The sequence below is a fragment of the Myotis brandtii genome, unplaced genomic scaffold, assembly GCF_000412655.1.
Source record: "Myotis brandtii unplaced genomic scaffold, ASM41265v1 scaffold144, whole genome shotgun sequence".
NCBI lineage: Eukaryota > Metazoa > Chordata > Mammalia > Chiroptera > Vespertilionidae > Myotis > Myotis brandtii.
Window position 1 is genome coordinate 529,177 of NW_005355159.1, and position 13,756 is coordinate 542,932.

A 13,756-nucleotide genomic window follows, 5' to 3' on the forward strand; every position below is an offset into this window, starting at 1 on the left:
GATCTTTGCAGAGGGGCAGGTGGGGGATGGGGTGGTGGGGTGTGTGTCAAGTCATACAATTTTAACACTTGTCAAAGAACCCGAGGAAGCAAGGCTCTGGAGAATCTGTCACAAAGGAAAACCCAAAGCACCATTTCTCCTCTTCTGTCCCAGAGATTCCATACATTGTGAAGAACCCCGAGACAAAAGCACGGAGAGCTGGGCAGAGCGTGGCCCTGTGCTGTAAGGCCACGGGGAAGCCCAGTCCAGACCAGTATTTCTGGTGAGTATTCTGCCAGCTACCCTGCCCGATTCTTCTCTGGGCAACCAGATCTTTCTTGCATTTGGTCTGGTCTTATTTTTTTTTAATATATTTTTTTTTATTGATTTCAGAGAGGAAGGGAGAGGGAGAGAGAGATAGAAACGGCAAAGATGAGAGAGAATCCTCAATCGGCTGCTTCCTGCATGCCCCGCACTGGGGATCACGCCTGCAACCGGGGCATGCACCCTGACCGGGAATCAAACCATGACTTCCTGGTTCATAGGTTGACACCAGCTGGGTGGTCTGATCTTATTAATCATAATACTAACCAACAGAATAAAGTTACAAGTAAGGCCCAGGTTCAGAGCCCAGAAGTTGGCACTTATGTTTTTTTGTTAATCCTCACCTGAGGATATTTTTCCATTGATTTTTAGGGGGAGTGGAAGAGAGGACAGGAAACATCAATGTGAGAGAAAACACATCAATTGGTTGCCTCCTGCATGAGCCCTGATCAGGGCTGGGGCCAGGGAGGGAGCCTGCAACCCAGGTACATGCCCTTGACTGGAATCAAACCTGGGACCCTTCAGTCCGCAGGCCAACCCTCTATCCACTGAGCCAAACTGGCGAGGGCCGGAAGTTGGCACTTACAAGTGGGGGCCACAGGGTTGAGGCCACACAGACAACCAGAAAGCCCTGTGTGGCCTTCTCGAGGCTGAGGTCCCCACAGAGCCGCTCTGTGTCATGACTTGCGTATCCTCAGGATACAGAACAAGGTTCCTCAGCCCTGCTTCCCCGACAAAGGCAAACGAGGTCAGCGTCTCCTGTGGCTGTGAGTCCTTCACCCTTCAACCCTCACAACCATTTTACAGCCGCTCTCTTGTTTGACCGCCCAGTGTTGCTGTGATGTCAGCTAGGAGGCACGGCTCCCATTTTATTGATCAGGAAGCTGATGCTAAGGAAGGTGAAATGATTTGTCCAAGGATCCATAGCCAGCGAATGATGGGGCTGAGACTCAAGCAAGTCCCTTGACTCCCAGGCCAATCAGTGCTCTTGGGTGAGCTATGTCACCGGCGGTATTGGCATAGGCAGGGACCCATCCGCCATCTCTCTCTCTCTCTGGCTGCTTGCTATGGCACTGCCCCCTCAGGCTGCACCTCTCCATCCCCTGCAGGTATCACAACAACACGCTGCTGGACCCCTCCCTCTACAAGCACGACGGCAAGCTGTTACTGAAGAACCTACAGCGGGACCAGGCTGGGGAGTACTTCTGCAAGGCCCAGAGCGACGCGGGGGCTGTGAAGTCCCAGGTCGCCCAGCTGATGGTCATAGGTAAGCCTGGCAGGGTCCCTGGGGAACCTCTACTGCAGGACTGGGGAGCACCTCAGTGGACATAACTGGGCAGTAAAAACCCCAGCTTTCCTGTGCTATGTACAGTGCTATGTCCTCTGGGACACAAAGATGTCACAGACCCCAATTCTACCCTCTCAGAGGCAAGGAACTGTAATGAAGGGACGAGTAAAGATAGACAAATGCAGTTAAAGCAAGAGATAATGGGCTGTGGACTTTCTAGACGAGAAATAGAGACTTTCCAGGTAGGAGTGACCATGGGTGGCTCCTTGAGAGAGCAGCATTTCAACTGGGGCTTAAACAATGGTTCTTAGATTTGGATGCCCAGTGAGTTCACCTGGTTGGTGGTGTTAACAAAAACCCAGATGCCTGGAGCTTACCCACCTCCCTCTCCCCAAGAGAGTTTTTTTAAAAAAACACATATTTTTATTGATTTCAGAGAGGAAGGGAGAGGGAGAGATTGAAACATCAGTGATGAGAGAGAATCATTGTTCGGCTGCCTCCTGCATGCCCACACTGGGGATCAAGTTCAAAACTTGGATATGTGCCCTGCCTGGAATCGAACCATGACCTCCTGGTTCATAGGTCGACGCTCAACCACTGAGCCCTGCTGGCCAGGCACCCCCAGAGAGTTTTATTTCATTGGCTTGGGCTGTGGGCTGAGTATGCACAGTTTAAAAGCTTTCCCAGGTGATTCTAATTTACAGCCAAAGTTATAAAGCCCTGGTCTTAAAGAATGGCCAGATTAAGGGGCCAGTGTGAGCAAAGGTATAGAAGTAGCAAGTTGAGAGGCTTTATAAGAGAGGGTGACCTGATTAGAGCTGGCTTTAAGAAGTGAGTTGGTGCCCTAGCTGGTTTGGTTCAGTGGATAGAGCGTTGGCCTGAGGACTGAAGGGTCCCAGGTTCGATTCCAGTGAAGGGCACATGCCTGGATTTCGGGCTCGATCCCCAGCTGGGGGCATGTAGGAGGCAGCCGATCAATGATTCTCTCTCATCATTGATGTTTCTATCTCTCTCCCTCTCCCTTCTTCTCTGAAATCAGTAAGAATGTTTTTAAGAAAAGAAAAAGAAGTGTGCTTGAGGGGAAAGACTTAAGGTCAAAATCAATCAGGAACCTGTACTTGGAAAGTGAGAGAGAAGGAGGATAGCTTAGTAATTGGCCTAAACAAAACCAAACAAAAGGCAGAGGAAGAGAAAATTTATTGGAAGGGTTCTGGAATAGTTTACAGACTCCAAGAAAGTTGAGCAACAGACCTCAAGGCACAGGACAGTTGGACCTTGGCAACAGTGGAGCCCTGTCAGCTGTGGTTCCCAACCCATAACACCAATGCTCCCCCTTTGTCACAGTTATTTTTAATACTTCAAATGTTTAACACTTCACATTTACAAAATATTTTCTATTCTGAAGTTAAATTTATGGATAATAAGTTAACTACATATAATTGCCAAGTATATATGCACACATCCCAAACTATCCCATAAAGGAGAAATAAAAAGAAAATAAATTTAATACAAAATAATATGTGATTCAATATCTAAATGCCGGTGTGTGTTTCTCGGCATCTGCAAGGGGTTCCAGGAATCTGGAGAAGGCTCTGTGTGTACATTAATCAATAGTCCAGAGACAAAACATAATTTTGGAAGGCATTTTGGTTTCTTAGCTAAAGAAACCAAGTTCTCCTGTCTCTCTGGACCCCTTGCTTTTTATTAACACAAATTGTCCTAAAGCAAGGTAGATATACATATATCAAAGGCCAAGGTTTAGTATACAGAATCCATTGTCAGATTGGAGGAATTGCCTCTGGCTGTTCAGGTGTTTGGCCAGTAGGAGGCAGTAACATGTAGATTGAAATGCCCTCAGCTGTCTGGCAGCAAGCAATCATTTATGCATCCTTTTCAGGTTTGGGGAAATGCCCTCAGCCATTCCAGCAGGCAATAACATATGTGATTCAGCCCTTGTTGGGTCCCCAAGTTCCATCAACCTTTTGATGAAACTCTTGCATTTATGACATGCTGGAATTAGCTTCCGGCATCTAAAGGCTTTGGCATAATTGCACAAGAAAGCCAACCAAGAGGTCACATACTTGCACTTGAATCCAGTCACTGTGAATGTGGCAGCTGCAAATACTGAGGGATGCAGGGGTATCATTGTGGTGGTTCACATTCCTTGCGAAAGGCAGTAAGTACCTGATTTTTCTGAGACAAGGAACAATTCTTGGTATTTCCCCAAGCTAAACAAAGTATAATCCTAGCTTGATTTTTATGGTAGCTGCATTTTTGGAAAAATTCGAAGTATGGTAAAGTCGCATAAAAAAATACTAGGCTCTGATCATTTTAAACAAGTTTTCCACCTACATGAATGTCTGGTGGGATATGTGAAAGTCATGCAGGATACAGAAAAAGTCCTTATGCAGAAAAGTGCCAGGCTTTCCAGGTCACAGAGCAGTAATGCCCCCACCCACTACATGCCAGCAGCACTCCCAATTTGGGTGGTAACTCAACACACCCTCACAGATTTTAATGGCTCATCTCCAATGAGAGCCATTACTGTAGTGGTCTCAGCAACCAACTCTACTCCATGTATAAAAGGGGCTTAGCAACAACAGCTGCTCATCTTTCTCAGAGAAGTTTGGTGAGAATCAGGATCATGGATATGCAAGTACTTTGAAAACGATAAAGCACTGTATAGAAGTGAGGTTAAGGTATCTTTTGTATAGGATGTGAACTTACATTTAATAGCCACACCGTTTCCCTCCACAGCCCCTGATGAGACTCCGTGCAACCCAACCCCTGAGAGCTACCTTATCCGGTTGCCTCATGATTGCTTCCAGAATGCCACCAACTCCTTCTACTATGACGTGGGCCGTTGCCCTGTCAAGACCTGTGCAGGGCAGCAGGATAATGGGATCAGGTGCCGGGATGCTGTGGAGCACTGCTGTGGCATCTCCAAAACAGAGGAGAGGGAGATCCAGTGCAGTGGGTACACGCTGCCCACCAAGGTGGCCAAGGAGTGTAACTGCCAGCGGTGCACAGAGACCCGGAGTATTGTGCGGGGCCGCGTCAGCGCTGCTGACAATGGGGAACCCATGCGCTTTGGCCACGTGTACATGGGGAGCAACCGTGTGAGCATGACTGGCTACAAGGGCACTTTCACCCTCCACATCCCCCAGGACACGGAGAGGCTGGTGCTCACATTTGTGGACAGGCTGCAGAAGTTCGTCAACACTACCAAGGTGCTGCCCTTCAACAAGAAGGGGAGTGCAGTGTTCCATGAGATCAAGATGCTTCGGCGGAAAGAGCCCATCACCTTGGAGGCCACGGAGACCAACATCATCCCCCTGGGGGAGGTGGATGGTGAAGACCCTGTGGCGGAGTTGGAGATCCCTTCCAAGAGTTTCTACAAGCAGAACGGGGAGCCCTACACAGGCAAAGTAAAGGCCAGTGTGACCTTCCTGGATCCCCGCAATATTTCCACAGCCACAGCCACCCAGAGTGACCTGAACTTCATCAATGATGATGGAGACACCTTCCCCCTTCGAACATATGGCATGTTTTCTGTGGACTTCAGAGATGAGGCCACCTCGGAGTCACTCAATGCTGGCAAGGTGAAGGTTCACCTTGACTCAACCCAGGTCAAGATGCCAGAGCATGTGTCCACGATGAAACTCTGGTCGCTCAACCCAGACACGGGGCTATGGGAAGAGGAAGGTGACTTTAAATTTGAAAACCAAAGGCGGAACAAGAGGGAAGAGAGAACCTTCCTGGTGGGCAACATGGAGATCCGAGAAAGGAGGCTTTTTAACTTGGATGTCCCTGAAAGCAGGAGGTGCTTTATCAAGGTGAGGGCCTACAGGAGTGAGAGGTTCTTGCCCAGTGAGCAGATCCAGGGGGTTGTGGTCTCTGTGATCAACCTGGAGCCCAGGACTGGCTTCTCATCCAACCCCAGGGCCTGGGGCCGCTTTGACAGTGTCATCACGGGCCCCAATGGGGCCTGTCTGCCTGCCTTCTGTGATGACCAGTCCCCTGATGCCTACTCTGCCTATGTCTTGGCAAGCCTGGCTGGGGAAGAACTGGAAGCAGTGGCATCTTCTCCTAAATTCAACCCAAATGCAATTGGTGTCCCTCAGCCCTACCTCAACAAGCTCAAGTACCGTCGGACAGACCATGAGGACCCACGGGTTAAGAAGACGGCTTTCCAGATCAGCATGGCCAAGCCAAGGCCCAACTCAGCTGAGGAGAGCAATGGACCCATCTATGCCTTTGAGAATCTCCGGGCATGCGAGGAGGCACCGCCTAGTGCAGCCCACTTCCGGTTCTACCGGATTGAGGGGGATCGGTATGACTACAATACTGTCCCCTTCAATGAAGACGATCCCATGAGCTGGACTGAAGACTACCTGGCATGGTGGCCCAAGCCGATGGAGTTCAGGGCCTGCTACATTAAGGTGAAGATCGTGGGGCCAGTGGAGGTGAATGTGCGATCCCGCAACATGGGGGGCACCCACCGACAGACTGTGGGGAAGCTGTATGGCATCCGGGATGTCAAAAGCACACGGGATAGGGACCAGCCCAATGTCTCATCTGCTTGTTTGGAGTTCAAGTGCAGTGGGATGCTCTATGACCAGGATCGTGTGGACCGCACATTAGTGAAGATCATTCCCCAAGGCAGCTGCCATCGAGCCAGTGTGAATTCCATGCTGCATGAGTACCTGGTCAACCACCTACCACTGGCAGTCAACAATGACACCAGTGAGTACACCATGCTGGCGCCCCTGGACCCACTGGGCCACAACTATGGAATCTACACGGTCACTGACCAGGACCCTCGTGTGGCCAAGGAGATCGCTCTTGGCCGGTGCTTTGATGGCACGTCGGATGGCTCCTCCAGAGTCATGAAGAGCAACGTGGGAGTGGCCCTCACCTTTAACTGCGTAGAGAGGCAGGTGGGTCGCCAGAGTGCCTTCCAGTACCTCCAAAGTATCCCAGTCCAGACCCCTGCCCCCAGCACTATCAGAGGAAGAGTGCCCACCAGGAGGCAGCAGCGGGCAAGTAGGGGTGGCCAGCGCTGGCCTGGAGGGATGGCCTCTCTGAGGTTTCGTGGGGTTGCTCAGCAGCCTCTAAACAACTAAGTCTTGTGGTACTTCTCTTCTCCCTCCCGACCTCACGTGACAGCCATTGTGAGACTGACGCACAAACTGTCACTTGGTTAATTTAAGCACATCTGTTCTGGTGCAGTTTGCTTGTTTGTTTCTTCATGCCTTTACTTACTGTCTTTGTCCCATGATACTGATTGGCGCGTAGCCCCCAAAATGGCAAAATAAAGCCTCTTTGATCTGTTCTTTAAAAGAAACACCAGAAATTGGCCATTGGCAAACTTTGTGGCTTTGACTGTTTTTCATCTGGTGCCATCAATAGAAGTCCCCTTCCTTTTCTTTTTGCATGGTTTTGCCCACCTTTACGATCATGATAATCTGAAGTTGAAGGTGAAATAACCAATATAAAGTATACTTCCTGGTCTTGCTCCACAGGACGTAAGCAAGGTCTTCATCACTGTTCATACATATAAATGGTGGTATAATAAAATAATAAACTCCAATATTTTTACTTGAAATGTAAATAAGTTATTTCTTTACTGGATCTGGAACTCTTAGTGCACATTTCATGTTAAGCTATTGAATATAGGATCATTTCTCCATCGAGTCTGGAAAGTACATCTCGTATCCAATGCACCAGGTTGGTAATTACATTAGCATGTTTCCCTTTACATTTGCTTTTGTTCTTGCTAGAAGCCCAGTGCAGCTCAGAGCAGATGTCAATAAATGTACGTTTTGTACTTGATTTTGAGACCGCTATCCTGTCTTTTAACCCCAGCTGCTCAGGGAGAAGAGGGGACTCTGGAAAGTGATCACAAGGTGGCATGAGCCGCTGCCCCCTGTAAGTGGCAGGGCTGGGGGATTAGACACACACTCCACGGTCGAGTTTGCACTCATGGATCATATTTTCCATTCACAGAGAAGAGCAGAGATTCCTGGAGTTGTGAGCATGTTCTGGACTCCTGAGCAAAGCTAAACACATGTCCCAATATGTTTTTTTCCCTTTCTTTCCAATACTGGGAAACGTATACAATGGCTTGGCCCATGGTCTGGTAAGCTGGCCAAGTGGTCTTTCAGCAACCCCCACAGCCTGCTGCCTTCTCCAGCTGGGCTGGCTGGCCTCACTCAGAAATTATGGACTTTGTCTTTCTTTCTTTCTTCTTTTTTTTTCCCCCCCTCCAAGCTCTTCTAAAGACATCCACCTTTTCCAGACACCAGATTTCTATTGTGTGACAGCCCCTGTTCCTTGAGTAAAATAACTGGCCCAAATGAATAGGGCTTTGTTTTTGGAAAAGAGATTTGGTTTAAAATAGTAAATCAGAGGCTGGCGGATGGTTCCAAAGTGATCTTGGAGACATGGACAGTCAGGGCAGAGGGGTGTGGGGTTGGGTAAGATGCACTGACTGCCCCTCTCCCAATCCCTCCTGTCAGGAAAGAGGCCATGGGGATTGGGAGAGGAAAGAGCGTTATTTATAATCAGGACAAAAAGCTTTCCTTGATCCCCTGGCTAGCCCAGTGCAGCTCCTTTTGGCCGCCTCTGGCCTGGACTGGATTTGTACTCTTGGATCAGTATCTGCCCAACTCCCAGGGGTTTGGTTCATAATCAATTAGAAATGTCTGTGGCGGAGCACCCCTTCCCCATGACCTCTGAGAAAGGGAGCACATGCAGGGTTGGGCCCAGGATTGCTCCTTGACTCACTTCCAGACGATGTTTCCCAGGGAGCAGCTCTCACTGACTGCTTGGGGGTGGGGCTTGACTGACCTTCCCAAAGGGTCAGTGTTCAACTATCTGCAGCACAGACGCCTTGCCATACTGCTTTAGGGGTCAGTGCGTGCTGCTTCCACCTTCCACCGGTTCCCTTCCAGCTCACCGGGAGGGGTGCTGGGAGAGTGAGCTGGCTGGGCTCCTGCCCCATGACCTTCCCTTTCTGTTCTTCATTGAGGGCCCGAATAACTGCACTCCAGCAGGTGGCAGCTGGCACCTGACTTCTTCACTTATCAAACATTTATTGAGTATCTATCTACTCTATGCCAAGCCATGTGTATAGGTGGACTGGATTGTATGAGTATATAAAATATACCATACATAGTGGCACTACCACTTGAGGTGGTAGTCAGAGGGGGCTTCTTGGAGGAGGTGACATCTAATTTAAGGACTAAATGCTAGCTAGGAGCTTAAGCTGTGGCTGTCAGGAGCAAGGAGCACAAGCAGAAACAGCTTGGAGGCTGGGAGGGAATGGCAAATACCTCGCTTTCAGAAAAGGAAACACTGTTGAGCTCATGGCACCTAATTTCTAAGCATCTTGCTTCCAAAGACAGGTGTGCTGCCTGCTAGCTGCATGACTTTGGTCCATTTCCCTGGCCCTCATTTTCCATATCTATAAATGAAGGAGTTGGTTATACACTAAAACTAATATAATGTTAGAGGTAGAAGAGGGTGTAGGGGGATAAATGGTAATGGGAAAAATATTTAAAAATAAAGAAAAAAACTAATATAATGTTATATGTCAATTATATCTCAATAGCTTTTTGCTTTTTTTTTTTTTTTTTTTTTTAAGTGAAGGAGTCAGTCTAGCTTAGAATCTAAACCATCTCTAAAGTCCTTTCCATGATTTTCAGTGAGGCCAAGAGCACAGTTCCCAGGATGCCTTCGCTTGACCAAACTGCTGATGACTCACCGGGTGTTTCCTTCCCCCGTGGAGACTCTGCACACTGGATGGACAAAACGTTCATTTCAGAAAAACCCTGGGGTTTCGGTCTCAGCCTGCTGTATACTGGCTGGTCACCCAGTTACTGAGCGTGAACTGTATGGGGATGGACAGCAGATGGCAGGGAGGAAGGGCACAGGCCGAAAGATAGCAGGGCCAATCAGGCTGCTTCTGCTCCAACCAAGGGAGTTTTCCAGGCAGAATGCTCTCTATAGTTTGGAGAGCTCTAGCAGCTAGGGTGATAGAGCAAAATGTCAGTGAGATATCAGGACAAGAACAGAGTCTTGAAAGATTGAGAAAACTTAGACAAGCCAAGTTGGAGGCAGTGCAGGGATAGGTGGTTTCCAGCACAGTGATTGGCCAGAACCAAGGAATGGAGGTGGGACTGAACAAGGAAAGGCTTTTAGTTACAAATAACTGGGGTGCTGGTAGACAACAGGAAGGACTGGAACCAGGAACCGCAACGCCATTGAATCCAGGCCATCACTCTCTCTGGTTTTGATTCTCTCATTCCCTCACACTCAGTGGTTTTTCTCTCTCTCAGTCTCTAACCCAGTCTTGCTCTACTTCTCAGATGGGCTCGCTGACTGTTTCTCCCTCCTCTTTCTAGGTCTCTCTCTGGTCAGCCTATTTCGCAGTCTCTTCTTCTTGCAGGCACCCTTAGACTCTCTTTGCAGATCAGCTATCTTGCTCGCCTGGATTCATAGAAGAGGTGGCCATTTCTCAAGTCAAAGAAGAGTCCTGTCCTAAGCCCAGATTCCTTGGAGAGAGAATCTGATTGGCTCAGTTTGAAATGGGGCTCCACCTCTGGTCTAACCAACTGTGGCTATAGTTGGGGGTGAGGGGGATGCTTAGGGGCAGCCCTGTTAGTCATGGTTGCTGAGGAGATGGGGCAATTCTTAAAGAAAGGGAATCCTGGCGAATTGGGGAGACACTGCAAAAGGTGACTACTTCAGGTGACAGTGAACAGATCATTGTGGGCTTACTGGAAGTCTAGGGTTTTTCATTTCCAAACATCAAGGGATTTTAAATACATCAAATGAGATCTGTGTGGTACCTGTTCTTTGAAATCTGATGTCTTGCTTCATGACTTAGCACTTGATCAGTTTTGTAGTTTCCATGTGCAATTGAAAAAAAAAAAAAGTGTATTCCCTAATCATTGAGTGCAGGTTTCTACATAAGACCATTAACTCAAATTGTTAATTATTCTGTTCAGTAAGTAAGGAGTGTGTTGAAATTGTCCACTAGATGATGCACTTGTCCATTTCTCTCTGTGATCCTCAATTCGGCTTTATACATTTGGAGGTTATTTTAATGGTTGCCTATAATGTATTGAATTTTTATGCCTTCTTGTAAGTTGAATCTTTTATTGTTATATGTAGAACTATGTTGTTTGTTCCCATAATGCTTTTTTGTCTTAAAGCCTATTTTGTATAATAATATATCTCCAAATTTTCTTTTGGTTAGTATTTGCTCAGTATATCTTTTAACATCTTTTTGCTCTTAACCTTATGTATCATTTTTTTGTTAGTTTATTTTGTTCATAAGATTCCACATATAAATGAAATCATATGGTATTTGTCTTTCTCTGACTGGCTTGTTTCACTTAGCATAGTACCCTCCTGATCCATCCATGCAATTGCAAAGGGTAATATTTCCTTCCTTTTTTTTTATGGTGAGATGGTACTCCATTGTGTAAATATACCATAGCTGTTTTATCCACTTATCTACTGATGGACACTTGGATGGCTTCCAAATCTTGGCTATTGTAAATAACACTGCAATGAACATAGGGGTGCATGTATTCTTTCGAATTAGTATTGTGGATTTCTTTGGATATATTCCCAGAAGTGGAATCACTGGGCTTCTGTGTCTTTTAAAAATGTGTTTCTTGTAAACCATATATAGCTGAGTTTTAGTTTATCTAATCTAATAATCTGTCTTTTAACTAGCGAGTCTCATAAATATATATGGTAATTAGTTGTGTTTGCACTTGTTTTTTATCATCTTACCTGTTGATTTTTTTAATCACCTTTTTTCTTTTACTGTTAGCATTATGATTGAGCAATAGTTTTCTTATTCAGTTTTCCCCCTTATATTGATATGGGAGTCTTACACTTTTTCTGTCCTTTTAGTGTTTTCTCTTGAATTATTTTTATAAACGGATTTTAACAAAATCAAAGTTAAATAGTACCTTCAGCCCTCGCTGGTGTGGGTCAGTTGGCTGGGCATCATCCCGTGCACCAAAAGGTTGCTGGTTCCATTCCTGGTCAGGGCACATGCACAGGTTTCAGCCTCGATCCCCAGTAGGGGGCGTGTGGCGGCAGTCAACCCATGTTGCTCTGTTGGCCCTAACTCTCTCTCTAAAAATCAATAAACTATTTTAAAGAACTGTATCTTCGCCCCTCACAATATTTTAGTTATTTTTTGCCCCTCAAAGCAAGCATTTTAATATTACCATGTTTGTTTAGATTTATTTACATGTTTATTACCTTAGACTTTGCTTTTAAGGTTATTTTTCTTCTTCCTGAAAAATATCTTTTTAAAAAATATATATTTTATTGATTTTTTAAAGAGAGGAAGGGAGAGGGAGAGAGAGTTAGAAACATCGATGAGAGAGAAACATCGATCAGCTGCCTCCTGCACACTCCCCACTGGGGATGTGCCTGCAACCAAGGTACATGCCCTACACCGGAATTGAACCTGGGACCCTTGAGTCCGCAGGCCGACGCTCTATCCACTGAGCCAAACCGGTTAGGGCCTGAAAAATATCTTTTAGATATTATTTTAGTGAAGGTCTGTTGTTGGTAGAATTATTGGGTTTTTGAAATTGGAATATAATTCATATACCATAAAATTCAACATTTTAAATTGTACAATTTAAAAACTCAGTATATTCACTGAGTTTTAAAAACCACTATCACTGTCTATTTCCAAAACATTTTCATCCCAGGAAGAAATCCCATACCCAGTTACTCCCTAATCCTCCTCCCCCACTCCCCTGGCAACTACTTTGTCTTTATGGATTAGCCTATTCTGGACATTTCCCATAAATGCATTCATATAATATGTGGTCTTTTACGTTTGGCTTCTTTCATTTAGCATGTTTTCAAGGTTCATTCATATTGCAGTACGTATCAATATTTCATTACTTTTTATGGTTGAATAACATTCCGTTGTATGGACATACCACATTTTATCTATTAAACAGTTGAATATTTGAGCTGTGTCCACTTTTTCCCTATTTTGAATAATGCTGGTATAAACATTTATGTAGATGTTTTTGTATGAACATATATTTTCAATTCTCTTAGGTATATATCCAGGAGTGGAATTGCTAAGTCATGTAGTAACTCTATGTTTAAGTTTTGAGTAACTACCAAATTGTTTTCCATAGCAGCCATCCATTTTACATTCCACCAGCACTATATGAGGGTTCTAATTTCTCCATGTCCTTGCCAACACTTGGCGTTTTTGTTTTAAGTTACAGCCATCTAGTAAGTGTAAAGTGGTATCTCATTGTGGTTTTGATTTGCATTTTACTAGTGGCAAATAATGTTGAGCATATTTTCATACACTTATTCATATCATTTGTATATCTTCCTTGGAGAAATGTCTATTCAAATCCTTTGCCCATTGTCTTAGTCTGTCCAGGCTGCTATAACAAAAATAGCAAAGACCAGGTGGCTTATAAGCAAGAAAGAAATGGATTTCTCAGTTCTGGAGGCTGGGAAGTCCAAGATCAAAGTGCTGACAATGTGGTGTCTGGTGAGAGTTTGCTTCCTGGTTCATATAGATCAGTGATGGCGAACCTATGACACGTGTGTCAGAGGTGACACGTGAACTCATTTTTTTGGTTGATTTTTCTTTGTTAAATGGCATTTAAATATATAAAATAAATATCAAAAATATAAATCTTGGTTTTACTATGGTTGCAAATATCAAAACATTTCTATATGTGACACGGCACCAGAGTTGAGTTAGGGTTTTTCAAAATGCTGACGCGCCGAGCTCAAAAGGTTCGCCATCACTGATATAGATGCATGGTGGGAGGGGCAAGGGAGCTCTCTGAGGTTTCTTTTAATAAGGGCACTAATCACATTTATGAAGGTCCCACAATCATGACTTAATTACCTCCCAAAGCCTCATCTCCTAATACCATTACATTGGGGATTAGGTTTCAACATATGAATTTGGAGTGGGAGGTGGGGGACACAAACATACAGTCTATAACCCATTTAAAAACTTGAATTATTTGTCTTTTTATTGTTGAGTTTTAAGAGGTCTTTGTATATTCTTTTTTTAAAAAAATTAAATCTTTATTGTTCAGATTATTACAGTTGTTCCTCTTTTTCCCCCCATAGCTC

General features: G+C 45.4%; 1 protein-coding gene across 1 annotated transcript in view; it reads left to right on the top strand.

Annotated features, from left to right (window-relative positions):
• Positions 1 to 7,426, top strand: part of CILP (cartilage intermediate layer protein, nucleotide pyrophosphohydrolase) — a 15,809-nt gene extending 8,383 nt beyond the window's left edge. Inside the window, exons 7-9 of the mRNA XM_005861050.2 lie at positions 154 to 262; positions 1,413 to 1,570; positions 4,349 to 7,426. Coding sequence (XP_005861112.1) covers positions 154 to 262; positions 1,413 to 1,570; positions 4,349 to 6,717 — 2,636 coding nt within the window. The 3' untranslated portion in view covers positions 6,718 to 7,426. The remainder of the gene's footprint in view (positions 1 to 153; positions 263 to 1,412; positions 1,571 to 4,348) is intronic.
• Positions 7,427 to 13,756: the final 6,330 nt, after the last annotated feature.